Source organism: Rhizopus microsporus (genome assembly GCF_002708625.1).
Source record: "Rhizopus microsporus ATCC 52813 unplaced genomic scaffold scaffold_2, whole genome shotgun sequence".
Taxonomy (NCBI): Eukaryota; Fungi; Mucoromycota; class Mucoromycetes; order Mucorales; family Rhizopodaceae; genus Rhizopus; species Rhizopus microsporus.
This window is the reverse complement of record NW_019671917.1, coordinates 573,629-597,427: the sequence shown is the minus strand read 5'-3', so window position 1 is coordinate 597,427 and position 23,799 is coordinate 573,629. Positions and strand designations below refer to the sequence as shown.

At 37.7% G+C, this 23,799-nt stretch overlaps 12 protein-coding genes across 12 annotated transcripts; 4 read left to right on the top strand and 8 right to left on the bottom strand.

Moving 5' to 3' along the window:
• Nucleotides 1-3: 3 nt before the first annotated feature.
• Nucleotides 4-397, bottom strand: RHIMIDRAFT_57381 (uncharacterized protein). Its single transcript, XM_023615424.1, has one exon. The coding sequence runs from the start codon at nucleotides 360-362 to the stop codon at nucleotides 147-149; it is 216 nt and encodes a 71-aa protein (XP_023469807.1). The 5' UTR covers nucleotides 363-397; the 3' UTR covers nucleotides 4-146.
• A 719-nt stretch (nucleotides 398-1,116) lies between these two features.
• On the top strand, nucleotides 1,117-1,446 carry RHIMIDRAFT_246684 (uncharacterized protein; the record flags this gene model as incomplete). The annotated part of the gene is made up of 1 exon (XM_023610339.1): nucleotides 1,117-1,446. The coding sequence occupies one exon, from the start codon at nucleotides 1,117-1,119 to the stop codon at nucleotides 1,444-1,446; it is 330 nt and encodes a 109-aa protein (XP_023469806.1).
• A 709-nt stretch (nucleotides 1,447-2,155) lies between these two features.
• On the top strand, nucleotides 2,156-2,812 carry RHIMIDRAFT_246683 (uncharacterized protein; the record flags this gene model as incomplete). Its single annotated transcript, XM_023610338.1, has 3 exons — nucleotides 2,156-2,201; nucleotides 2,269-2,562; nucleotides 2,625-2,812. The coding sequence occupies 3 exons, from the start codon at nucleotides 2,156-2,158 to the stop codon at nucleotides 2,810-2,812; spliced, it is 528 nt and encodes a 175-aa protein (XP_023469805.1).
• Nucleotides 2,813-2,821: 9 nt separating this feature from the next.
• On the bottom strand, nucleotides 2,822-4,047 carry RHIMIDRAFT_310722 (uncharacterized protein). The gene is made up of 3 exons (XM_023614683.1): nucleotides 3,408-4,047; nucleotides 3,050-3,340; nucleotides 2,822-2,996 (listed from the first exon to the last, which is right to left on the bottom strand). Exons 1-3 carry the CDS (start codon nucleotides 4,002-4,004, stop codon nucleotides 2,934-2,936), a joined length of 951 nt encoding a protein of 316 aa, XP_023469804.1. The 5' UTR covers nucleotides 4,005-4,047; the 3' UTR covers nucleotides 2,822-2,933.
• A 2,428-nt stretch (nucleotides 4,048-6,475) lies between these two features.
• Nucleotides 6,476-7,277, bottom strand: RHIMIDRAFT_197142 (polysaccharide lyase family 14 protein; the record flags this gene model as incomplete). The annotated part of the gene is made up of 4 exons (XM_023606175.1): nucleotides 6,476-6,573; nucleotides 6,625-6,923; nucleotides 6,986-7,064; nucleotides 7,115-7,277. 4 exons carry the CDS (start codon nucleotides 7,275-7,277, stop codon nucleotides 6,476-6,478), a joined length of 639 nt encoding a protein of 212 aa, XP_023469803.1.
• A 1,587-nt stretch (nucleotides 7,278-8,864) lies between these two features.
• RHIMIDRAFT_57331 (small subunit of carbamoyl phosphate synthase) lies at nucleotides 8,865-10,306 on the top strand. Its single transcript, XM_023615423.1, has 2 exons — nucleotides 8,865-8,986; nucleotides 9,042-10,306. The coding sequence occupies exon 2, from the start codon at nucleotides 9,074-9,076 to the stop codon at nucleotides 10,268-10,270; it is 1,197 nt and encodes a 398-aa protein (XP_023469802.1). The 5' UTR covers nucleotides 8,865-8,986; nucleotides 9,042-9,073; the 3' UTR covers nucleotides 10,271-10,306.
• Nucleotides 10,307-10,326: 20 nt separating this feature from the next.
• On the bottom strand, nucleotides 10,327-12,905 carry RHIMIDRAFT_233697 (uncharacterized protein; the record flags this gene model as incomplete). The annotated part of the gene is made up of 5 exons (XM_023608014.1): nucleotides 10,327-10,476; nucleotides 10,534-11,319; nucleotides 11,374-11,851; nucleotides 11,907-12,006; nucleotides 12,059-12,905. 5 exons carry the CDS (start codon nucleotides 12,903-12,905, stop codon nucleotides 10,327-10,329), a joined length of 2,361 nt encoding a protein of 786 aa, XP_023469801.1.
• A 2,108-nt stretch (nucleotides 12,906-15,013) lies between these two features.
• On the bottom strand, nucleotides 15,014-16,505 carry RHIMIDRAFT_222534 (uncharacterized protein). The gene is made up of 8 exons (XM_023607459.1): nucleotides 16,062-16,505; nucleotides 15,926-16,010; nucleotides 15,816-15,868; nucleotides 15,657-15,768; nucleotides 15,480-15,603; nucleotides 15,347-15,428; nucleotides 15,195-15,295; nucleotides 15,014-15,145 (listed from the first exon to the last, which is right to left on the bottom strand). The coding sequence occupies exons 1-8, from the start codon at nucleotides 16,178-16,180 to the stop codon at nucleotides 15,036-15,038; spliced, it is 786 nt and encodes a 261-aa protein (XP_023469800.1). The 5' UTR covers nucleotides 16,181-16,505; the 3' UTR covers nucleotides 15,014-15,035.
• Nucleotides 16,506-16,825: 320 nt separating this feature from the next.
• On the top strand, nucleotides 16,826-17,511 carry RHIMIDRAFT_211203 (uncharacterized protein). The gene is made up of 3 exons (XM_023607192.1): nucleotides 16,826-16,895; nucleotides 16,953-17,302; nucleotides 17,351-17,511. The coding sequence occupies exons 1-3, from the start codon at nucleotides 16,842-16,844 to the stop codon at nucleotides 17,439-17,441; spliced, it is 495 nt and encodes a 164-aa protein (XP_023469799.1). The 5' UTR covers nucleotides 16,826-16,841; the 3' UTR covers nucleotides 17,442-17,511.
• A 406-nt stretch (nucleotides 17,512-17,917) lies between these two features.
• On the bottom strand, nucleotides 17,918-18,499 carry RHIMIDRAFT_265171 (uncharacterized protein). Its single transcript, XM_023611797.1, has 2 exons — nucleotides 18,176-18,499; nucleotides 17,918-18,123 (listed from the first exon to the last, which is right to left on the bottom strand). The coding sequence occupies exons 1-2, from the start codon at nucleotides 18,337-18,339 to the stop codon at nucleotides 18,006-18,008; spliced, it is 282 nt and encodes a 93-aa protein (XP_023469798.1). The 5' UTR covers nucleotides 18,340-18,499; the 3' UTR covers nucleotides 17,918-18,005.
• A 1,875-nt stretch (nucleotides 18,500-20,374) lies between these two features.
• Nucleotides 20,375-20,533, bottom strand: RHIMIDRAFT_191633 (homeobox; the record flags this gene model as incomplete). Its single annotated transcript, XM_023605956.1, has 1 exon — nucleotides 20,375-20,533. A coding segment is annotated over one exon (159 nt), but the record flags the coding sequence as incomplete, so codon positions are not given.
• A 628-nt stretch (nucleotides 20,534-21,161) lies between these two features.
• Nucleotides 21,162-23,142, bottom strand: RHIMIDRAFT_265166 (uncharacterized protein). The gene is made up of 3 exons (XM_023611796.1): nucleotides 22,855-23,142; nucleotides 22,652-22,794; nucleotides 21,162-22,591 (listed from the first exon to the last, which is right to left on the bottom strand). The coding sequence occupies exons 1-3, from the start codon at nucleotides 23,045-23,047 to the stop codon at nucleotides 21,251-21,253; spliced, it is 1,677 nt and encodes a 558-aa protein (XP_023469796.1). The 5' UTR covers nucleotides 23,048-23,142; the 3' UTR covers nucleotides 21,162-21,250.
• Between the last annotated feature and the right edge of the window lie 657 nt (nucleotides 23,143-23,799).

Sequence of the window (23,799 nt, the reverse complement as noted above, 5' to 3'; positions counted from 1 at the left end):
TTGGTTAACGGCACAGTTGATCAAGACAAATATATAAATGTTTTAGCCCAAAGCTTTCACCTTGGATCGCACAACTCTGCTAGAAAGAGGATAGAGACTTTATATTCCAAGAGGATGGATCTAGCTGCCACAATTGGCGGCTATGTTCAATGATGGAAGGAAGTCCACCAGACCAGGGGCGCTGAGTACTGGCCCGCACAAAGCCCTGATTTGAATCCGATAGAGCATGTTTGGGCCGCTTTGGGTAATCTTGTCAAGGAAAGAAGAAGTGAGATAAGAAATATTGAAAAGTTGAGTGTCGTGTTGAGAGAAGAATGGGAGAAAATAAGCCCTGGATTAGCAGCATGTTTGGTCGGAAGCATGAAGGCTCGATACCACTATAGGAAATTTCACAGCCAAAAATTTCCTATGGTGTAGCGACCACCCACACAAACTGCATAGTCGAGAACTTTGAAGTAAGATTGCTAAAATACCTTTCGTATCTTATTCAAAACACTTTTATGGCAAGTTCCATTTTTTTGTGAAATATTCTACTAGAATATGTAAATAATTCGCGATATATAGTCAATGGCGTACCAAGACGTGAAGAAAATAGTTTATGATTACTGTTATCAATCTGTATGCAAAGGAGAACCCAAATGGCCGCAAGGCACTACTTTCACTCAAGGAACAAAAACAGCGGCTGATGAAGCTTGTCTGCCATTGCAGCATCTTATAACCACACAAGTAATACTAAAGGAATTATCTGCATCTCCAAGTACTTTTTTGCCTTGTATCTTGTATATACTATTGACACATGAAGCAGAACATAAAGAGCACCATGCTTATGATGTTAAGGCTACCTCTGCCTATACGTTTTTCTGTATTACCAAACACATCGTTGCACCGACGATTCATCAATATCAACGCAAATTCATTATCTGCTTTTGTTAAAGAACCTTTACCACAGGGATACAACGATCAACTAAGAATGTTTTGCAGAGTTTTAATTTCAAAAAACTAAGAATTGACTGGTAAAATCTTGTCTGCAGATTGCTTACTTGTACAGTACTCAGTAACTTTTTTGTTTGTTTGAATAGTGTTGATGATTTGCTTCCGAATCAGAACAACAAAATCATGTTTGCAGATACTGTCAAGTCTGACGGGTTTTCAGTTGATTTTGTATGCAACAAAAGAACAACAAAAGATACTTTTTTAGCAGCAAACATTGATTTAAAGCTCGAAGATTTTGACTTGGAAGAAGTAAAGCAAACTTACCAGCCCATGTTTCTAGATCCTGGGAGAAAAGGCGTGTTCACTGCTGCAATTGGTTTAAATACAACCAACCATCAAATAAGACGCTGTTCAACAGCAGAGTATTATCACATGACCGGATTGACAAAGTACACTAAACAACTAGAAAAGCTTAAGGCTCAAAAGGGCATAAAACAATATACACTCTTCTAAAACAGCTGAATGTGCAGTCTGTTTGTGCAATCTGTAATTTTTTTGTGTAGACTGTTTGTGCAGTCTGTAATTTTTTTGTTTAGGTTGTTTTTTTTTTTATGTACTGTTTTTTTCTTGTTGCCATCTTTTTCTGTAACGTATTTTTCCTATCATGATTACTATTAGTAGGGAACAAGCAATCTGTATGTTTTACTGCCAGCCCTATAATGAGTCAAACGCCTCTAAACTATCCAAGTTAATTGACAACATGGACAATATTGAAATCTGCTATTCAGATGACCCCACCGAGCCAATGCTCATTTGCCAATAAAGAATAAACCAAAATCCATTCAAATGTAAGACATATGTCAGCGAAGATGCGATTTCGTCTCAGGCTGAACCTGAAGAAATACATGAAAACAAAATTCTCCTCAGTAAATCTCGCAAAAAGGAAACATCTGATATATATATATGTTAATATTTATATTCTTGTTTCTTTTACACAGCCACTGAGCAGCATATCATACAGTTTTTAAATGCTTGCTTCCTCCCTTATGACCCGAATAACGATGAAGTTTATGAACAACGAAGTCTTCAAACGGCGATATATTTTCAGTATTGTGGCAATATACTGATAAGAGTGTCACATCGTTTGGAAACTGGTGTTCATCCAAAAAAAGTCGATTTTTTGCTTTGCAAACCTAAAAGAAAACGCATTACCAATAACTCCATGATCTCTGTCAGATTATTACATGTGTTAAAAAAAGACTACTTTGGTAAGATAAGGCAAATGTTTGATAAGAGAATCTAAGGGATTAATATTCGAAAATGAAAATTATATAGCCAAAATCATTGAAAGGATAGTGTTCTTATTGCATGATCACCAAACGGAGATTCGAAACTTGAAGCAGCAAGAATTTACTGTAATAGGATATGCTAGAAAGTCGAAGAGTGGTGAAGATGTTGAAACCAGAACCAGATTACTGAATCTCATGTGTAAACGTCTAAAGGAGAGATCACTAGTTGATCATGTTTTCGTATCATATGCCTCTCAAGGTAACGACCAGTTGGCAAAAAGGGATTTAAAACAAACGAGTGAAACATATAAAGGTTTACATGCAGAAGGAAGCACTCAGGGTAAGCAAGTCAGTGACACATTGTATATCCAAATTAATAGACTATTTATTTCGACTATATAGACATGATGAGATTTATCACAAACACTGAGAAAGTATGTTTAGTCGTATTGGATTACGCTGGTTTGTCAACAAACAGCAATGATTTGTATGAGAATCTTTTGAGAAGAACAATCAATATCTTGACCAAGTTTCATTTTTTCATAGCCACACTTGCTACTATAATAAGCATATGTGTACACACATCCTAAATAAGCAATCATTTGGTAATAGGACATAAATTTATTTGAATAAACCATTTACAAACAAAAAGAGAATGTATATTTATATAAATATCAGAGTTACTTTATGTGTTTATACGCATACATTTATTTAAGATGTAGTCGATGGAACCGATTGAGTCGATGAGCCAAGGATGGTGGTCAGATCACCATTCTGTTATTTTAAATATTTAGTTTATATACATACATATTCTTGCTTTAAATTACCTGTAATGGACAAGGCAAGCTCATTGATTTTGATATCGTTGGAGTAATAGGGATGCCGATGATGCGAACAGTAGGGTAAATGTAATAATTGAAGTTTATGTTTTGTTTTGCGCTTCCATCCAGTCCACACTTTGTAAGCAAATCCATTAATACACCTTGTTCTGCTTGGTTAGTTGAATTAACTGCAACATTAAAGGGAAAGGTGATGTTTGTGATTCCATTCGAATTGATATGTACATTGTCCACTTGGCCTCCTCCTACTTTCACACTATAAGGTGAAGGATAGTATGCCTAAAGGGAGATAAATGGATTAGAGAAAAAAAATAATATATAAAAAAGAAATCATCCAAGGACTTACATCAGCTACAATCTTTTCAAATGTAATACTTTCAAAATTTGGATTATTCACAGTAATTCCTATGCTGAATGTCATGTTCAAGACATTATTATCAAATGATCGAGTAGGTGGTTGTTGAAGTCCTGTGAATTGAACGGTGGGCACTTTGAACAAGGCAGCTAATACACCGACGACAATAGCAAGTATAACAATAATGATAAATATTATACAAGTACACCATCTCGCCCATTTGGGACAACAGGTGCAGCAGCCACAACACATCTTATCTATACATGAACGCTGTCTTCTTTCCCTTGGGATAATCTTTTCCATGTCATCATCAGAGTCATAATGGTCCATGAATTTCATATCTGATAAAGAATCTCGGGGAACAGGTGGTTGATGAAGACGAGGATCACTGTATCGATTGTGAGCAAGGATTGGATCAGCTGTGACGTTGTGCTGGTTATAAACCGGATAAGGTGAAGGTGAGTTTACAGGTATCTCTTTCATGGTGTATTGGTCTGTAGAATCTCGTGATGTATCTATATGTTGTGGCACGGGTGGAGGGGATCTTGGCTTTTCATAAAAGTCATCATGTTTATTATAGACAGACATCTTTAATGTGTATTTAATAAATAAGAGAAAGAAATGAAAAAAGAGAGTGCCAAGCTTTGATTAGTTACTGTTATTTATATTTTTAGAAATGATTTATTTTTGGGCTTAGTTTATGAGTCTAAAATTTAGTAGGAATACAAAACCTGTTTATAAGAAAAACATAGGCTAAAGAAATATAAAATATGCACTTGAATATTGACGTACCTCATTCTCTATCTAGCTTCTCCTCTTCTTGTCTCTCTGAATTGCTTCTTGTCTTATAAAAGCGGTTGTGTAAGTAAATTATATTATAGTACCGCCCTTATTTTATTGGATCTATTTCAAGAAGCCCAAAGGTACAAGCAAATTCTCTTTCTACATGATGTAACCTGACTGGTACCTGAGTGCTATGTTTATTCCTGCAATAGCAATATACAAGGGGCCATACAAGCTTAATTTGTACAGTGCAACATAACTATTTTTGCCAAGAGTTAAGTAAGATGTACTTTAACTAGCAATATATATATATGTATGTATGTATCCTGCTTCGTCATAAGAAAGAGACTATTTTTGGAACATTAACAAAGTATCAATGGGTTATGCTTTTGTGTAGCCAGCAAATTGAAAAATAAATGACATCGAGAGTCGGGATTTTGTCCTGGGAAGGATCGACGCTAAGCAATCACCGCTGTGCTTTTAAATATATTGTTAGTACCTTGACAACTTATCAAAGACGAGCCCGAGATGATACAGATGTATCTTTCTTAATTTACTTGTCAAATAGACAGCATCTACAGGCATCGCCTCTCAGTATCTTGCTTTGCTTATGAGTATTGTATGGGGCTCTTATACCTTTGATTGGCTAATAAATTTCAGTAGCATTCGATGTCCTTGACTACACTTTACTTCTTTATGTCACGCAAAGGGGCCACAAAAATTAAAGATGTTGAATAGGACTGTTCTTTTATTCTTTATTAACTAGAAAGCTAATGAATAAAAAATAATGTATTATTTGTTTTATACTTACCGAGGCGTTAAGGGATGCACTTCCGTTATAGACAGCCCATTAAATCCAGGGGTACCGTTAGTCTTTGGAGGGCTTTCATTGTCATGCTTTGATTTATAAATAAAGACACCATATATATTTAATGCACTGTTCACATCGCGATTCCACATCGTACTATAAGATTCACCCTTGGGGTCAGCATGTACTCTTCGCTTTGATCCAGCAATGGAGATGTTATTGAAGTGATGGCCTTGTGTGTCCGTTTGAACAAAAAGGTCTACTAATTATTCAGGTGGACCAGGCAAAAGTTACAACGGGACTGATCCTTGCTTGCAGCATGATTGCCAGCTAGGGTTCCTCATCGAGGACGTCTCTTGCTTTTCATCAATCCAGTGCAGAGAAAGCTGCGAGATATAGGCAGCACGGTTTGCCTCTGGATATACTTTCAACATCAGCGGACTGGATCATTTTTCTTGGCCTGCATCTAGATCTAGCAGTGACACCGCTCTCTTCTTGTTGCACTTCGGCACGACATCTGCGGCGTGAGGCTGCGACCCGTTCTCCGCATGTTTGGCAGGTACTATGACGTTAATCAACTGGTGAAAGTGTATGACAGGAAAAGACAGTTTTGTTTTGAGCTTTGTTATCATCGCGATCAATAGGCGCTGCCTCTTGGGGTCGTCCTCACTTGTCATGGACTTTCATGCGTATCCCACGATCGCTCACTTCTCAGCTTCAACATGAGCAAATGCCCTATGTGAATTGATGCTCTTCACTTTGTCAACTGCATCATCTATATTAAAAATTATTGTTAGATGATAAATGAAAATTCGAAAAAAAAAAACTTCAATAGAGCCCGTGTTAAATATCAACACCATATTTGATTGAGCTATTAAAGTTTTTTCGACGTTGGGAGTCTTAAAAAATTACAATACCTACCTCTGTACTGGTTTTTTAGGACGCATAACTGTCTTCCTCTGGAACGGTCACCATCTGCTTGTCTTCTTTCAAGTTGCCCCTAGCTTCCATCGTTTGCCAGCCATTTGGCCAGCTGCTTCGGGGAGGATGCGCCACAAAATACATTTACTTCACCCTTCAAAAGATGTCATATGCTTTCATCAGGGTAAGCCAAAAGTTAAAATAAGACATAACAAATATTTTCTACCTTGTATCACATACAATACAGAAAAGTAAAGAGTTAGCAGATAACATTTTGTATACAGTTGAAAGAACTGAAAGATGGGGACGTGTCCCTTTAATATTTATATTTTGCGTTATGCAGCTGCTGTGCTTTAAATGGAAGACTATTCATTTAAGGAGTATAGTAAGGATAAAGGTAAATGGCTTTAGAATAGAATGACAGGAATCTATTTCCCAATGTAGAGGCTTTTTGGCTATTTGTTATTATTGTGATTTGTACAAAATGATTCTTGGCATTTTTATTGCTTATATTCTAAGTTCTATTTACATAAAATCCAAGCTACTGTTAGTAAGTAGTCTTGAGTGCAAAGTCTTTATAATAACTGTATTGTTTCCTTGGGGTCTCCCAAGAGTCATCCGAGCCACCAAAGAATGTGTGAAACACTACGATATTTCATTTAGAAGGGCGTGATTTGTATAAATAAAACAACTTACTGATTCCAACAACCCGACCAGCGGGTTCTCTACGAAAGATCATCTTTTCTTGGGTATATACTTTCTTACCATTGGCGTAAAGGACAAGTTGACCATCTTGTTTTCCAGGAGTATTCATTGTCAACACTTGTCGTAAATGGGTCCATTTTCCTGCCTTGAATCGAAAACTTCCTCTCCCTAAGCTGTAACCATATTCAGGGTTGCACACATTCAGGTCGCTTCCACAAATAGATGCGGGTTCACTAGAGTAAGGCAAATAAGCATAAATCTCTCCTTCACCCTTCTTTCTCCACATCAATCTAGAAAGAAACAGAATGAAAGTGAGCTCTAAGAAATTGGCGGGGGAAGATATAAAAGATACCTTGTAGTAAAACAGGTTTTATCATCTTCACCTCCTGTACAGTCACCATGACCACCATAAAGACCAGGAAGCTTACCTCCTGTTATATCAATATGAATAAGATAACCCACATAAAATATCAAACAATACCTTTGACAAAGTTAAATTGCTTTGGGAAATAGACGCTGTAAGATAGTTCGACCTTCTTGACGTTCGTATCAATTTTGATTGGTTTTGCCTTAAAACCAAGACCGCCGACAGGATTTGAATCGGGATTTCTAGAATGAGCGGGATATTCGACACGAAGAGTCATATCGGAGGATCTCCTGGAAGGGTCTTTTTTGATCACATGTTTCACAGAATCTGCGCCATTCCACATCCACAGCCAGCCATTATCCTCAGAGATTCCCCAAGGACGACTCCAGTTACTGCCTTGACCAACACTTGAATCTTTGTATTTATTCCAATTTTTAAATGACCAAGTTTTCTGTATTGATTTTGCTTGGACGGCAATGATCAAAAGGTAACAAAGAAGCAGTGTTTTGGTGATTAAATGCTGGTGATGCATTATATTCAAAAGAGATAAAAGAGCTTCAAAAAGAAAAACAAGAAGAAATGAGAGGTCTTTATATAATGAAGGCCCACAAAGGCACAAATTAAATATTACTAGATTGGGCCATTTGAGTAACTCTCTTCCGCTCATTTACTGCATGTTAATAATGGAAATGCGCAACTTGCAGTGCTTCCCCGCTGTCAGATTAGTTTGATCCAAAAATGAACCTTATTTGTTCAACTTGTTTAGTCTAATTTGGGTCAATAATTTCCAAAGACATGTAATACGACCATTTTTATTGTTAAAGTACATATTTTTATGATATAAGAGAGATATATAATATGATTCATTTATCGCATGCTTAATCGTGTTTTTAGACCTAGAGTGTTGACATTTCGGTTCGACAGTAAGTTCTTGGTCAAGCCATTTTTGGCTTGTTGAGTCATTATTAGGAATACTCTTTTAACAAAGGGCATAGGAGCCCATTGAATACGATTTGAATGCTCTGTTATCACTATCAAAAAAAAGTATTACAGCTTCTACGCTTTCATCAATATCAGTTGCAAGCCAAGGCATAAAATTTTTAATTATCAAAGACGGAATTAGATATAATACAAAAGGCAAGAAGGCTTCTAGTTGTGTGTGTTTCGGGCAAAAGAAAAAAAAAAGTTATGGTAAAACCCCAGAAAGGTTGACGGAGACCACATATGGAAGAAGATGCACTGAGATTAATGGAAGTTTCCAGCAGAGTATCCGTGTGTTTCCTGGGAAACGTTTGACAAAGGAGTGGCACTGGTAATACAATGGACTGGTAATAATATAAAAAGAATAGGAAACAAAGATTGACAAGTAAAGAAATTGAGAGTAGTAGTAAACCTATTACTGAAGTTCAAGATTAATCTATCAATGATGACCCAACAAGCCAAATATGGTACTCAATAAGAGATCTTAACATCATTCTGTAGGAGTTTAATTCTTAAGTAAGTTTGGCCTGATAAAGGTAGATCAATAAATAATAATGAAAACACTGTTAGTCTTTTCTCGTCTTGGCAATCTTTTTAGTCTGTTTTTAGTAGAACTGAAGAAAGGATACAACTCTTTATCACTTCTATTGTAGGAAATGATTTAATTAATAGATTATTTTTTTTTATTATACGTCATTCTTCACGCAACAGGATTTTTTTTATAAAAAAAAAAGGGGGGGGCGCCCAAGACACCTCGAATAATGACTGATGTTGACATTAATCACAATCAGTCAAAATGAGATAATGACAGTCACTTTTAGATAAGAACATATAAAACGCTTATCTCATCTTTTTTTTCTTCTTCTTCTTTTCTTACTTTAAACAAAGCCAAAAAAGAAAAAGTAAACAAGAAGGTTTATAACAAACAATTGGCTTCCCCCCTTTATAAGTTTATGTATATTCACGCTTTCGAAAAGTGCTCAGCAGACTATATTTGTGATCAAAGTAAGCCTTAATTAATTCTGACTGATAAACATAGATCACTAATTATCAATCTCAGTTTGGAAATCTTTTTCAAACTATTAACTAAAAATGCCCATGATTAACATCAATTCCTCTACTCCTGCTTCTCTCAAGCTGAAAACAGGTCAAATCTTTACTGGTACCTCATTTGGTGCTCCCGTCTCTACCTTTGGTGAAGCTGTCTTTACTACTTCTGTTGTTGGTTACCCCGAATCAATGACAGATCCCTCTTATACTGGTCAAATCCTCGTCTTCACCCAACCCTTAATTGGAAATTACGGTGTTCCTGGTCAAACCAAAGACGAGTTTGGTCTGTTGAAATACTTTGAATCCGATCGTATTCAGGTTCAAGGCATTATCGTCAATGATTACGCAACTGAATATTCTCATTGGACCGCTGTTGAATCCTTGGCCGAATGGTGTATCCGTCAGAACATTCCTGCCATTTCTGGTGTAGATACTCGTGCCTTGACCCAGTTACTACGTGATCAAGGATCAACTCTCGCCAAGATCTGTGTAGGCGAAGACTACCTGACCGACGACATTGCTTCTACTGACTTTCCCAACCCCAATGCTGAAAACTTAGTAGCCAAGGTGTCCACCAAGGTTCCTATCACGTACAATCCCAAGGGTGATGTCAGAATTGCTGTCATCGACTGTGGCGTAAAGCAAAACATCCTTCGTTGTCTCACCAGTCGCGGTGCTGCCGTTACCGTCTTGCCATACAATTACGATTTCAATAGTGTTGCCAATCAATTCGACGGTCTTTTCATCTCTAATGGTCCAGGTTCACCTACATATTGTGTTGAGACCATCAAGAACCTTCAAGTGGCAATTGAAACATTCAATAAACCCATTTTTGGTATCTGTATGGGCAACCTCCTTCTTGGTATGGCCGCTGGCTTAAACGTCTATAAGTTGCCATTCGGAAACCGTGGTCACAATCAACCTGCTCTCAATGTTGATACAGGCCTTTGCTATATCACATCTCAAAATCATGGTTATGCCCTGAATGATAAAGATATGCCCGGCCAATGGAAACGTCTCTTTATCAATGCAAATGATGGATCTAATGAAGGCATTCGTCATGAAACAAAGCCCTTCTTCTCTGTTCAGTTCCATCCTGAAGCCAAAGGTGGTCCTCAAGATACTTTTTATCTCTTTGAAGAATTCCTTTATCAAGTCCGTCAATTGAAAACAAACTTCAACTTGTCACAAACCTCCATTGCTACTCTTCAACAATCTGCTATCAGCACTTGTGTTTAATATCATTCTTTTTATTATGATTATTATTATTATTATTTTTTTTGCATTCTCTCTTTTTATTGAATAAACAAATTATGAATCTTTTCAAATTCCTTAAAGCTTTCAAGTTGAATGTGTCGTTTAGGTTCAGTGACAATTGCAGTAGCGGGAAAATGTATTTTTGCAAACGCCTTCATCAGTTTTTTGTTGTGTTCCTTTTCAGCCAACTAAACAAAAAAATAAATAGTGAGTACAAGTAGTCTTTGGGGGGTTTGTTTCCTTACTGCTGATTTTTGGCTCCATTTGGCGTATCGTTCATTATTCTGAATATGTTTCATCTTTTCTTTTAATAATTCACATCGGCGTTTAAGGGTATATAGAACAGACTGCTGCATCTGGTACTGATAATCAGGTAAATTCTTCTTTCTCTGCCATTTACCTCCTCTTCGTTCAGGAGATAATTGAACTATCTTTGTTGTGGCAGTGGCTAGACGTACATCTTTTACAAGTGTACGTGTCTCTTGCAAAACCGATCTTACCATCGACTTAAAGTCCAACTCTTTATTTTCGTATTCCTCATCTTCTTCGTCTCCTTCATCGTCTGTCAGGGGAGGTGTGGGTGGCAGCAGTGTCTTTCGAGCTGTATAGTCCATATGAAGCGTCTTGAGCATATCTGATTCCTTCAAGTGAGCATTTTCAGCGCGCAAGTATCGAATAGCACACTTTAAGGATTCGAGCTGGCTGTTTAGATTGTGTATATCCAAATTGTTCTCTTCATTTTCTGAATTCATGAGCGCAGCGTCTTCAATAAATAGTTCGGCCTTCTTTGATGCCGAGAGTCGCTTTTCTTCCTTTTGAGCGATCTCCTTCTTTAACTTGGCATGTTCTTGTTCAAGATTATCATACTCTGCTTGTAGGTTATCTATAGCCTCTGAATACATCTGTTCCTGTTGTTGGCTCTTTGACAGCGTTTCTTCCAACATCTGAATCTGCTCTGCTTGTTTCTTGACTGTCTCCATGCGTTTCTCGAGTAACTCAATCTTTACGTGAGCTTCCTGAAGTGCTTGATCCTATATAAAAGTTTGATAGGTTAATCATGAGGTACTCACCCTTGTCTAATTTACCTTGAGCTTGACATCTTTAATCAACTTTAGGATTTCGTCGCTGTGTTGTTGAAGCTTACGCTCCATGTCATGATTGATGACAATCTCTGCCTTCATGTCAGACGCACGTTGGGTCCAAGGTGAGACGCCAATGGTGATCTTTTGTGTCTTGGTTTCATTAGATATACGCTCATGTGTAGTATTAAGTTCATTTGTGAGCGACTTGAGCGTCTTTAAGCATCCTTCCCACATGCTGCTCTCGGGTATTTCAAGAATCTCATCTGCTTTATTGTAGATGGTCTGCTGTATGATGCCAAGACTAATGTCTTCTTTACTGCCTACTCTAGTCTCTACATAACGAGTTATCTGCTTGTATGTTTCAAAGCAAAACTTGCATAATTTGGTGCTGATAGCATAGAGCATCTTAAATCGATGCAAGTAATCAGATGTAAGCGTCAAGGCTTGTTCAGTCAAATCTTCAAGTTGACGCAAAAGTTTCCTATGTGAAAAAGCAAAAGCTTAGTTTAGGAAACAAAACAAAAAGTAATATTTACTTGGCCAGTATTTTGCTGTTCTTTGCTTGAACGATTAAACGGTTGAGGGGTTCAAGGTAATCGTAGTCTAGTTTCTCAAGCCCTTCAACAATGGTAATACCTATTTTTTGGTTAGAGAGCCAGAACAAACTTGCTTTATGTTTTATACGTACTTTCTTTACGAGCAGCATTTTCGACAATTTGCTTCAAGAATGTCAGTTCTACCGTCATTCTGTCAGCGTTTAGATCAAGTGCTCGTGTCAATCCAAAGAACTGATCAGCATGGTTGTTTTCACTTTCTATCAGGTGGATCTCACTTAGATGCTCTAACTGTGCGATCATCCTCTGAAGTTCTGTCACGCACTCGCCTTCGTTGACCTCATCGGTACGCAGCAAGTCGACGATGCCAGTCAATCGTCTTTCGGTTCCAATCAAGTCATGGTACACTTGCCCCATTTTGATAAATGTTGTTGGATTACAGTTCATAGTAAATGTCACAAACCGTTTACTCAAATCACTCAACCAGCCTGCTCGTTGACGCATTTCACAGACCGAGATCAAACTTTCGGGCACGGTGTCCATAATCCTCTCACTGATCGGATGGTTTTGGTCCAAATGCTTGATAATCAGTTCAGACTTGAACATTAGTCGCTTGAAGAGCAGGACGCAGGAGATGGCATCATTTTCAGTCTTGAAGAAAGCATCTGGTAAATAAGGTTGAATATAGCTCAGCCTGTCATTCGCCTGCTGAGCCTCTAATTTACGAAGCTCGAGGTCAATAGACTTTGCCTGGGCCTTCATTACTGTCGATTGCAATTGAATGTTGAGTGACATCATGGCTTGAGACTGACTACTCAGTGTGCGTCGTTCTGATTGTTGACTAACTTCCTTGTGCTTCAGGTGCTCTAGATCGTTCTGCAGTGTTGATACGAGTTCTCTAAATTGCTGTATAGTTGTTTCATAATCCATGTTTGTTTCTTCAGCTGCTCTTACTCTTTCCATTTGCTCACGTAAAAGCATATCTCTGTGATCTTTAAAAAGGATTAACACACGCCTTTTTCTTTTAAAATATTAATAGAGCTTGCCTATTTCTGCTTGCAATTGCTTTTCTGTTTCAATATGGTTATCTTCTAATTCATCCGCTAATTCTTTTAATGCTTCCAAGTCTTCAATGACCAAGTGCATCTCTTCCATCTTTTCGGTCAGTGCAAGATTCTTTTCCGTCAACTGTTCGACAAGATCTTCAGCACCTAGGGCATCATCAAGCGACTGTTTCAACTCTTCAATTGTCAACTCTGCTACTTGAAGTCTATCACGAGTCTTGGCATATTGCGCCTTAACATCTTCTAATTCGTATGTGTCCTTTTCTAAATCCTTAATTCTCTCACAAAGCTCATTTTCTCTTGCCGTTGTTGCATCTCGAAGTCTGACAGGAGAAAGAGGGGGTTGATAAGATATTTCATTAAATGACAAGTACATACCTAACGAGTGCTTCCTTTAGCCTTTCATTGTGTCTTTCCAGTTGGATAACCTCTAATGGTGTCTTTTCATCCCCTTCTCTTTCAGGAATACGATTGATAATATCAGCTTCCTTTCTCAAAATATCCAAGTCAACGCTAATTTCTTCTATTTTATCCTTCAACACATTCACTTCTTGCTGCAAGTTTTCTGCTCTTTCTTCAGCCACTTCTTTATCCAAGGTCATCATTTCAAGCGATTCAATAGCGTCATTGTATTTGCTTTCGTACATCTCTTGGTCTGATGAGACTTCCTTCAGCTGTCTCTTTGTCTCCCGTAACTCTTTTTGCAGATCGGCAATTTTATCTATAGTAACAGGTAAATGTTTGAGAAAAAAGCAAATATAACAAGAGAGTACCTTGAAGTTTATTTCTTAATGTCAAGAACTGCTCGGCCTCTTCCTTGACTTTTTCATGTTCTCGGTACTTTTCGCGGTCTTCTTGACGCTTGGCTTCAAGTATCTTTAGCTTTAATCGAAGCTCTTCATAATCCTTCAAAGGAACAACTTGTTCTGATTTACTAACAGGCAGATTAGCTGCTAAAGAACCATAGGTAGGTGCCTGATTACTAGGTGTTTTAGAAGTAGTTGATGTGGTCTTTACGATATCCTCTTTTTCAAGCACCGGTTGATTTGATTGAGTACTTTGTGTCCTAGAAGGGTCATTGCTATAATTTTCTTCTTCTTTTTCTTCCTGATCCGCTTCACTCTTGTTATCGTCAATATCATCTTCGTCAGTTTCTTCGTTTACCTCTTGCTGTAATTCAGAGGTCATGCTTGCTCGGTCATGTTCACTTTTATTACTGAGTGTTGATGGAGAACGCTGACCATCCTGTCTATATAGCGCTCGTCCCTGCAGAGGCGACTTGGGCGAGTCTTCTGAATTTATTTGAGAGTATGAAAAGGTAGAACGAGGTATAGCAGGTGATGATGTAGGAGAAGACGGCTTGATCTTTGAAAGAGCACTGCTTCGTTTCGTAAGACCAGTGACAGGTGATGCTGATTTTTTAGATGCTCCTGATATCGTCGGCCGCCGAAGACCTGTTGCATTATTTTGAGGTAGTCGACTTATGCCCGATGGAAGCAAGGTTGTGGACGTTGACGTGCTGACTTTACTTGTAGCGGCTGCCAGATTGGGGTCCCGAGCTGGAGCAAATCGGGAAGAACTAGGTGTTGGCACAGGTGATTGTACGGTGCTATCTTCCTAAAATAATTAAAGATATAGAGTCTATCTCTTTGAGCTGTATCTTTTCTAACCTTGATTATCTTCACTTGACTCGGCCTAACAAAGACACCATGGTTTGCCTTGCAGTCAAAATATCTCTTGCCTTGAACAACACCACTATTTTTCCCCAGTGGTTCGTCTAGTTCGATACCAACCCATTTTCCAGTCTGGAAACTTGTTGTTCCTACGAACCTAATGAAGCCCACTTTTCCTTGTATTTGTGCTCGCGCACCTACTTTGAGCTCCGCAGAAATATCACTACTACTATTACTTCTGGGGAAACTAGGTGAGTTACTAAACTGTTGTCTTTGTAATTCAAGATTAGACATGCAAGTAAAGCATAAACAGTTAGAAAATAAAAGAGAGAAAGAGAAAAATATTTTAAGAGTAACACAAGGATTTTATTGACTTATGCTCTGTTTTGTTCAATGACATGATCAATTGCCTCTACCACAGACTTGAATACCTTCAAGCCTTCATCCTTATCTTCATCTTGTTGTCGATACTTGCCTGTTTGAACTAGAAAAGTGTGTGTTAATACGAATTAATAACAAATAAAGGGAAATACCTAAATAACGATGCAAGCCTAACTCCTTGGCTCCTTCTCCTAAATCGTTATGGACGTCATCACCTATAATGGCTACATTTTCAGGAGTATCAAGCATGTTGCTTGATATCGAGTTAGATTAATATAAATAAGCACAAACAATATAAACATACATTTGTTCAAGTGCCAGTTCAAAGAACTTTTTGGTCGGTTTACCAGCAATGATGGCTTCTTTTCCAGTTGCAAATTCGAGAGCTTTTTGTATATTAAATAGAAGCTTATGAACGTACATTATTATAATAATACCTTTCACAAATCCACCTGGTCCCATCGACAGTTGTTCATCTTTATCAGCAAAGTATTTTGCTTTATGAACAGCAATCAAAGGCATGTTGGGTTCATTTATCAGCAATCGAAAGGCTTCATTCAACTTGTTTAACTTAGCTCCACAAAAGACATATTAAAAGTGAATCATTTGCTTACTTTTTCATAATTAAATTTGGAAGGGGCTAATCCGATAACAACTGCATTTGGCTGATCAACATCGATTCCTTCAAATTCATCCATGGCTTCATCCTCCATAAGTAATAGAGGCCTTTATTCTGGTTAACTTGTTTGATTCTCATATAAGTTACTATTTACCTCAATTGCTTGGTTTGAATCATATCACGACAGGCAGATAAGGAAGTAAAGACCTTGTCAAGACATGAGTTTTTTTCTCTCACTATTTAACCATCAAACATATTATTTACGTCTTTTTCTGCTACTTGGAATCCGAGATTTGTCAACTTCTTTACCAACTGACGCGAAGACATTTTTGTTGTATTTGTAGCAAACCTAATGTCTAAAGTGAGTCTTGAAGGAATCTCGTTTTATATTCCGTCGAACCTAAAAGGGATATTGTTTGCTTTTAAGCGCTCAATTGCTTGAATGGCGCCTGGAATGACTTTAGAGTCAATATGAATAGTTCCACTAAGGTCGATGAGTAGGCCTTTGACAGCAGGCATGTGTACAACAACAGCAAAAAAAAAGATAAATTTTATAATTTCGTCATAACAATTTGACGTACTCTTATCGAAAAAGAGGGCAAAGTGGACTGTAGATAAAAGATGTCCATGATCCCTTCTCACTTTTTGAAAGATGAAGCAAGATAACACACTTGATCAATCTTTACATATATATTAACCAACTAGACGTGTCCTGTAATCCGATTTGTAATCGAAAAATGGCTGCAGAACCAATAACAGAGAATGGTGCTTACTTGAAATATATTCACTCCTGTTCATATCAACTCTCCCATTTCTTTATTTTATGTGCTCATAAGAAAACGTGTTTGAAACAAAACCAAGAAAGAAAAAAAGCATACGACGGTGAGATCTTTTTAAATTTAAACTTTTAATTTACCTTTTTAAGGTTAGCTTCTTCTTCTTCGATGTTGGCGTTGCTTGTTACAAATATCTACTTTTTGGGCTTTGAGCACCTTTGATATTCCAAGCCAATAAGACTTTTTCCAGTAGCCTGTGCAACATTAGTGACGGAGGTTAATCAACACATTTTTAGATGGCAGACAATTAAATTTCAGTTGACTAAACTGCGACTGAAATTTTTGCAAGTATAAAAAAGATCATCAGCTACTGTCTTTTTTACTGTAACTTTATTCAAACTACCATGTCCAATCCCAGAGTTTTCTTTGATGTGTCTGCCAACGGCACTCCTATCGGCGTAAGTATGGATAGAAAATAAACAATGGCCATATATTTATTTCATGGTTCTGTCTAGCGTATTGTTATGCAATTGAACGCTGATGTCGTTCCCAAGACTGCTGAGAACTTCCGTGCTTTGTGTACTGGTGAAAAGGGTTTCGGTTACAAGGGATCCATCTTCCATCGTGTCATTCCCCAATTCATGCTTCAAGGTGGTGACTTCACCAACCATAACGGTACTGGTGGCAAGTCTATCTATGGTGCCAAGTTCGCTGATGAAAACTTCCAGCTCAAGCACACCCGCCCCGGTCTCTTATCTATGGCCAACGCTGGTTCCAACACTAACGGTTCTCAATTCTTCATCACCACTGTCCCCTGCCCCTGGTTGGACGGTAAGCACGTCGTCTTCGGTGAAGTTGTTGAAGGGTAAGTCGCGATAGTGATTACAGAAACACGGTATTAACTTGTCTATAGTATGGATGTTGTCAAGAAGATCGAAGCTTGTGGCTCCAGCAGCGGTGCTACTAAGTTTAAGGTTGTCATTGAGGACTGTGGTCAATTGTAAATTTTTTTTAGGCTGGTTTTAAAATAATGACTTTTAAAAATAAACTGTTTTATTACAAATACATAATGGACTTCGTATCTGTCATAAACGTTCTTTTTTTTCTATTGTTTGCTTGTTAAACAAGGTCATGTGCTGTTAAAAGCATATCAGCTAATGAACGCGCAGTTGTGATACATACACGAAAAAAAAAAATATGCATTTTTTAAGTAGGATTTGATAAGATCGCAAAAGTCAAGCGGTAAAGATCATTGCTGATAGAAACCGTCATGAAGTGATTTATTCAATCAACTTTGCAAGGCGCACGCTCTTGTGTTAAGGATATTCTTAGTCTTTGCGTTATAACTAATTGATTACACGTCTACTAGTCATATTTCTAAACATGTCCAACAGGGTCCACTCTTTATTATTCAACAATGTTTTATTTCGCCAAATAGGCATTCTCAAAAGTATTTGAAAAAGACAAGCTGTAGCTTAGTATTTCAGAAGAGAAATGATATTGTATTTACAAGATCTTTTATTTACATTATATCATCAAAAGAGTAACTTGATCACTGTGCTCGTGTATCAACTATTCTTCTTTTTCTCTGTCAATACAGCAATCACAATAGTATATATGAATATTGTAAGTATGCAAACTGCGGGTATCGTAAAGCGAACGACTTGAATAGGAGCACAAGTTAATCTATAAACAAACATGTTAATTTGATCAATTAAAACAAGATGATGAAGTGTACTTTTGAAATGTCCAAGTACTGGTTCGCTTATTATGCTCTGGCATAAAATAAGGATCTTCGTCGTCGTCATCGCTCTCTGCGTAAGAAATAAATTCTATTGCTTCTTCTTGCTCATTATCCGATAGTTGAGAGGTTAGCTGACCATATTCTTCTTCTGGTATCATTTTTTTTAGAATGCAGTTAAAAAAGAAAGAAAATCAATTACGTCATGTGCAGAAACAGTCCAAAGACGCGCTCAGAGTTTTGTTTCGTACAAATCACTATTCGCTCACTTTTATTGACATAATATTGTTATTTTTTCTATATTTAATAAAAATCACAAGGCCTCAAAGAGCAACATTGAAGTTGATTGAAAGCATTCAACAAACAAAATAAACGTTACACAGAGTCTAGACAAAATAGCTTAGGTAAGCAATTTACTTGTACGCTGTTGAATTTCAAAAGACAAGCAGAAAAGTGACAGAATAGCAGCAAAGGTGGCGCTTTCATAGAATAATTTACACTTCGAAAAGGAGAGGGGGTCATAAGGAGGCATTTCTATATTGAAAAGACTACTATGTGAACTTTTGGTTTATACTTCTTTTTTTATTCTTTCTTTTATTGCTATGTATACCGTATACTTGTAATATATAGTTAGTCTAGAGAGTATTATGTTTAATAACATTGGCAATCTCATCACTGAGAATGTTTTATTAAAAAGCGAATAGCCAAGAAAAATATGTCACACGTTGAATGAAATAAAATCGAGTTAGTCATGAGACATCCATCCAGGGGAATTATGCATTTTAAAGGAGAGTAGGCGCCGTTACCTGGTTTCATCAAAACATGTGAGACAGTTGTACTCATAATAAAGGTTTTTAACAACTTAATAGTTGACAAGCTAACCTCAAAAGGAAACGCAAACAATGACTTCCTTTCCCCTGCTCATTTCCTATATTCTATATCATCTATGTTGCAGAAAAAGGAGAGAGGTAGACACAAAGCAAGCTAATTTTAGCTCTTTACAAAAAAACACTTTATATTTTTTTTATTAATGTATCACAATTGAAGGAGTGTGAAGAATAGTATGATTAAGACGGTAAATGTAGGCTTTGGAGAAGTAATAAATTGCTTGTCATACCATCGTCATTGTCTTGGATAAGTAAAGACTGAAGTTCTGGTGCCTGCATCAAAACTTCCATAAACTCTGTTCTCAGGTTCAATCCTTCAAGAATATGAAGGTTTTCCAAGGATGCTTGCTTGTCTTCAGTAAAGTCATGGCATTGAATCCATTTGCCTACTTCAGTTGTCATATAAAACTGAACATGAGCAGGTGAGCTAACAAAGAATTCTAGTCTATTCTCTTTCATACGGATGTATTGTACGATGTTGAAGCTGATGTCTATACGAAAGCTTTGCTGTTGCTGTTCATCACCAATGCACCACACAAGTGTACGTGTGGATAAATCGACTTGACAGTTTAAGTTACAAACTCGTTTCCATGTACCAATTTGAAGTGTCTCTGCTGCCAGACCAAATCGTTGTTTAACAGGACCTACAGAAAAAATATTAAAATACATGTTATTGTCATACATGTGTACATTTACCAGCTGTTAAACTCGTAGCCGTTGGTTCTTCCATAATGATTGAGCTGTAGAATTGTCCTTGTGGGACAAAACTAGATTGCTCGTAGAACGAAGACGACTGATGAGAAGTTGGAGGTCCAAGCGATGCATGTCTTTCATGCTGCACAGACTTACTACGGTGATAATATGGGTAGGGGCCAACCGAATGAGCTCTGGCTCGTTCGGACGTTGATGATATAGAAGAAGACCGCTTATAGCCGGGATGATTATCCGAGGCAGTAGATGAACTTGAAGTTGAGGCAGACAACGTGAGGTCGGGCATCGGGGTATTTGAAACCCACATGTTATAGGGAGGCATGGCACTTGAGCGGGTGCTTTGGAGTGCCGTCGAACGATTCGTACTGATACCTGCAGTCATAATATTATTCGAATCTGATAATTTAGTTAGCTGATACTGTTGTTGTATTTGTTGAAAATAATAGTAGTAGTAATAGTTGTACAAGTTAGGGTCTATCGTGCCTGATTGCTGCTGCACTGCAGCAGATTGGCAAGCGGCTGCTGCCGCACTGGCTGCATATTGCTGTTGCATATACAATGTCCTGTCTTGCATCTGCATCGACCGCTTAGCCTGACTTTTCATTTTGGCACGGCGATTCTGAAACCAAATCTGAATTGAACGTTCAGGCATACCCAATTGGTGAGACAGCTGCTCTCGCACTCGACTGTTGGGTGATGGGTTCATGCTAAATGACTTCTCCAAGACGGCGAGTTGCTCTGGAGTCGTTCTTGTTCGTTTACGTGGACGAGCTATGTTGCCATCGAACGGCAAAGGAGGGATAACGAAAGGGGGTGGAGGGGGCATCATTGTATTAATCATTGAAGGTCTTTTGGTATCCATATCGTATTGAAATTGTTGAGAGAGATCGTTCAGATAATCTACATTGCCATCATTACTATTATTATTGCTACTAGATGTGTTGCTAATATATGAGCCAGATATGGGTGGCATCATGCTTAAAGTATAAATAAAGAAAATAAAAAAGAAATGTAAACCAAGGAAAGAAAAAAACTATAAAAATTTAGTTTTATAATTATAAATAACACAGGGTTGTACAGTGATTTATCCATTCAACCTATAATCTCTTACTGCCATCGGATCATCGTTTGCTACATGAACAAATGAAGCCACTGAAATGGCTACTGTCATACCATATAAGGATTAGATGAAACGAATGATCATCACTATGGATACGCGTGCATTCATCGTTGTCGTTCGTGATCGATAAAAGTTGAATGGTAATCGGGCAATGAAACTGATGTACCTTATTTTCGCTTGCCACACGTGTTGAAGTATTTGATTTGTGTAACACGCTGAATGACAAGATAAAAAAATGCTGGTTGATATTTTCAATTGCTTTCACTGGGAATTTCGCATGAGAACAAAGGTTTTATTTATATTTAAAATGTAACAATGGTTTCTATAATTAATCTCTATGGAAACAGGGGGGTATTATTGTTCTACGTAATCTGGAGGTGGAATCGAAGGTATCTTTTCAAGCTTATTATGTGTTGAAAACAACTGAAATTGAGATGCCATCTCCATTTGCCTACGAAACTTGAAGTAGCATGGACATAGCTGTGGCTGCGGTTCCGAAGAAGGTATTTGTTCATCGGAGTCTGGTTTGCACTGTAACATTAAATCTTGTTCCATTATTTCCTGCAGCATTTTATTTTTATCGTCGCCGTGACTAAGGTCAGATGTAACATTCAATTCTGAATAAGATGGTAATCTTCCATAATCCTCTTTCAGTCGGCAATCAAAGACGGTAATAGGAGTCTCCAATCGAATTGTTTCTCGCTTTCTTATAACTTGTGTACCATTTTCTTTTTGGTTAGTAGGCTTACGTAATTTGGATAACCACGTCGACTGTTGGGAAGGATTGGTATTAATATTATTCATATGATGAATCACCGTCGTATTCGTTAGGACTGGTTCTCGAGGATACGTGTTTGGTGAAAATGCTGCTGGTGGTGGCGTTACAAGCGTATTAGCCACTTGTGCTGCCTGTTGCTCAATGCTGTGATCCATACTAATATGGTTAGTGTTGGGTATGGCGGAACTTTGCTGAATCGTCGATCCAGATGTTTCTTCTCCAAAACTGCTTGTGCTGCTATTGGTGCTTAACATTGGTCGGGAAAAATTAGTATCGTTATCTACAAATGAAATCGTCATGGTAATGTTGAGATGATGTCTGAATAGAATGTCTTTATAATATGTTGTATGATGTATATTTCGCATGCAAGTGGGGGTAGCAAATGTGATTCTGTAGGCAATTGTGTTGGTCAGTTCGACTGCATTTCCATTCTTAGTAAACACAGATCGTAAATCGCCTTCTCCATCAGTCACATCTTCTCCGCCCTCAACTAGTTTGACAGATTTTAAAAAGGGTAAAGTGAACACTTCTGTATCTGTTCGATTTGCTCTCGCTTCAGCAACATTATAACGACGACTTTCAGTGACAGAGAGTTCCATGTGTTCCAGACGCACCTTCTTACGGTGTGGCTCTAAAATTAGCCTTAAAAAGAATAGGTCACCAGAGGAAAAGGCGGCACGTTCCACTACTAATTGTATGTCAGCGGCGGGTAAATGTTTTTCATATGTGCGAGAGAGATCTTGCAGAGAGTTATTGGTCAGTAGAGAATCAGACATGTACGCGCGAAGTACAAGAACAGGCTTGCTTACATGCCAACTATTTAGAATTTGCTGTAGTCCGCTAGCATACAATGCCACCTTGGCATCAACCGTATGTCTTACTCGTCCATAGACATCTTCAATAGTCTCCACAATTGACTAAAAAAGGTAATTAATACGCCATGTTTGTTTACTTGTCCATTTCGCTCGATCACTTACATTAGGAACAATGAACGCAAATGGAAATCGGTGCGTCCCGGCTGGCAGTTTAATGAACTCATTCTTTCTGGCTTCCAAAACCTGAACACTTTCCTCACTTAGGATCTTTTCATGGGTCAGTCGTGTTCCTCGATTGCCAATACCTAAGATCACACATTATATGGTCAACCTATGTCATGTATATCACATATCTACTCATTTACCTTCTGGCCAGTAAGTGGTGGCGACTGATTTAAAAGTAACTGTCATCCCAGTGATTTTGGTTGCCTTGGATAATGTCAAGACGACGGTGCCTGTAAATACTGATGATGCGTTCTCTGAGGGCGGTCCTCTGAGAATTAAGGGCTTAATTGGATCAAAGGATATCTTTTCTTGCGACAGTAGGCCTAAGTGCATCCTCAAATGATTGGTTTCGAAAAGAAATCAAAAGAAAAATTTTATAAAATTTAAACCATTTAGACCAAAGTGTCGTTCGGAAATTAAATTGCGCCCTTTTTTTTCGTCCTTCAGTTCCGATTGTCTGGACTTTAGAACCCTGATGCGTCAATTCTGCATAATGTACTGCTGCTTTCAATAGAGAATGTCGGCTTTTTAAATGAATAAGCATCCCACTTTTTAACATTGACAAATCAGGGTCTTCTTCTTTGATCTGTAATATGTTTATGACCAGCTGTAAGTTCTCTTTTATATAAAATTGACAAGTCAAGCCATGATACATTGGTTCTGAGTACTGTGTACCTAAATGCTCAACAGTTTTTTGATCTATTTATAACTGCTTTAACTTAAGTAAGGTAACGCGAGTAATAACTAGTTTATTTGTTTGAGATATATCAGAAGATATATATCTCACGGACAAGTTATTGCTGTGTTGATTCGACAGATTGATATCGATCTATGGATCCACGTGCGCACTCGTAATCGTCTGGGCTAGGCCTTAAGTTTGTAAATATACAAGGTTCTAAAGTAAATTCTTGTAAATGATAATGATATCATTTCCTATGAACAGAAGTCAGTAGAATATCAGGAACCATAAAGTATGTTGGCATATGAAATCAAATGACTACAAGATCATATTTGGATACACCAACTGCTCGCAGTAGTTGAATATGTAGCTTATATTCAAAATAACCTTGGCTCCTATCGTTCTA

Bases quoted from the DNA above. Each gene is read 5' to 3' on its own strand.
- RHIMIDRAFT_57381 (XM_023615424.1), bottom strand. From the start codon at position 362: ATGCTTCCGACCAAACATGCTGCTAATCCAGGGCTTATTTTCTCCCAT.
- RHIMIDRAFT_310722 (XM_023614683.1), bottom strand. From the start codon at position 4,004: ATGTCTGTCTATAATAAACATGATGACTTTTATGAAAAGCCAAGATCC. The intron at 3,341-3,407 runs GTAAGTCCTTGG...ATCTCCCTTTAG, and splicing joins TTGAAAAGATTGTAGCTGAT to GCATACTATCCTTCACCTTA. The intron at 2,997-3,049 runs GTAATTTAAAGC...TTAAAATAACAG, and splicing joins GCTTGCCTTGTCCATTACAG to AATGGTGATCTGACCACCAT.
- RHIMIDRAFT_57331 (XM_023615423.1), top strand. From the start codon at position 9,074: ATGCCCATGATTAACATCAATTCCTCTACTCCTGCTTCTCTCAAGCTG.
- RHIMIDRAFT_222534 (XM_023607459.1), bottom strand. From the start codon at position 16,180: ATGCCTGCTGTCAAAGGCCTACTCATCGACCTTAGTGGAACTATTCAT. The intron at 15,296-15,346 runs GTATGTTTATAT...CTCGATATCAAG, and splicing joins GAACTGGCACTTGAACAAAT to CAACATGCTTGATACTCCTG. The intron at 15,146-15,194 runs GTATTTCCCTTT...ACACTTTTCTAG, and splicing joins AGGCTTGCATCGTTATTTAG to TTCAAACAGGCAAGTATCGA.
- RHIMIDRAFT_211203 (XM_023607192.1), top strand. From the start codon at position 16,842: ATGTCCAATCCCAGAGTTTTCTTTGATGTGTCTGCCAACGGCACTCCT. The intron at 16,896-16,952 runs GTAAGTATGGAT...GGTTCTGTCTAG, and splicing joins CCAACGGCACTCCTATCGGC to CGTATTGTTATGCAATTGAA. The intron at 17,303-17,350 runs GTAAGTCGCGAT...ACTTGTCTATAG, and splicing joins TTCGGTGAAGTTGTTGAAGG to TATGGATGTTGTCAAGAAGA.
- RHIMIDRAFT_265171 (XM_023611797.1), bottom strand. From the start codon at position 18,339: ATGATACCAGAAGAAGAATATGGTCAGCTAACCTCTCAACTATCGGAT. The intron at 18,124-18,175 runs GTACACTTCATC...GTTTGTTTATAG, and splicing joins AGTACTTGGACATTTCAAAA to ATTAACTTGTGCTCCTATTC.
- RHIMIDRAFT_265166 (XM_023611796.1), bottom strand. From the start codon at position 23,047: ATGCACTTAGGCCTACTGTCGCAAGAAAAGATATCCTTTGATCCAATT. The intron at 22,795-22,854 runs GTAAATGAGTAG...GTGTGATCTTAG, and splicing joins CACCACTTACTGGCCAGAAG to GTATTGGCAATCGAGGAACA. The intron at 22,592-22,651 runs GTAAGTGATCGA...TACCTTTTTTAG, and splicing joins TTGCGTTCATTGTTCCTAAT to TCAATTGTGGAGACTATTGA.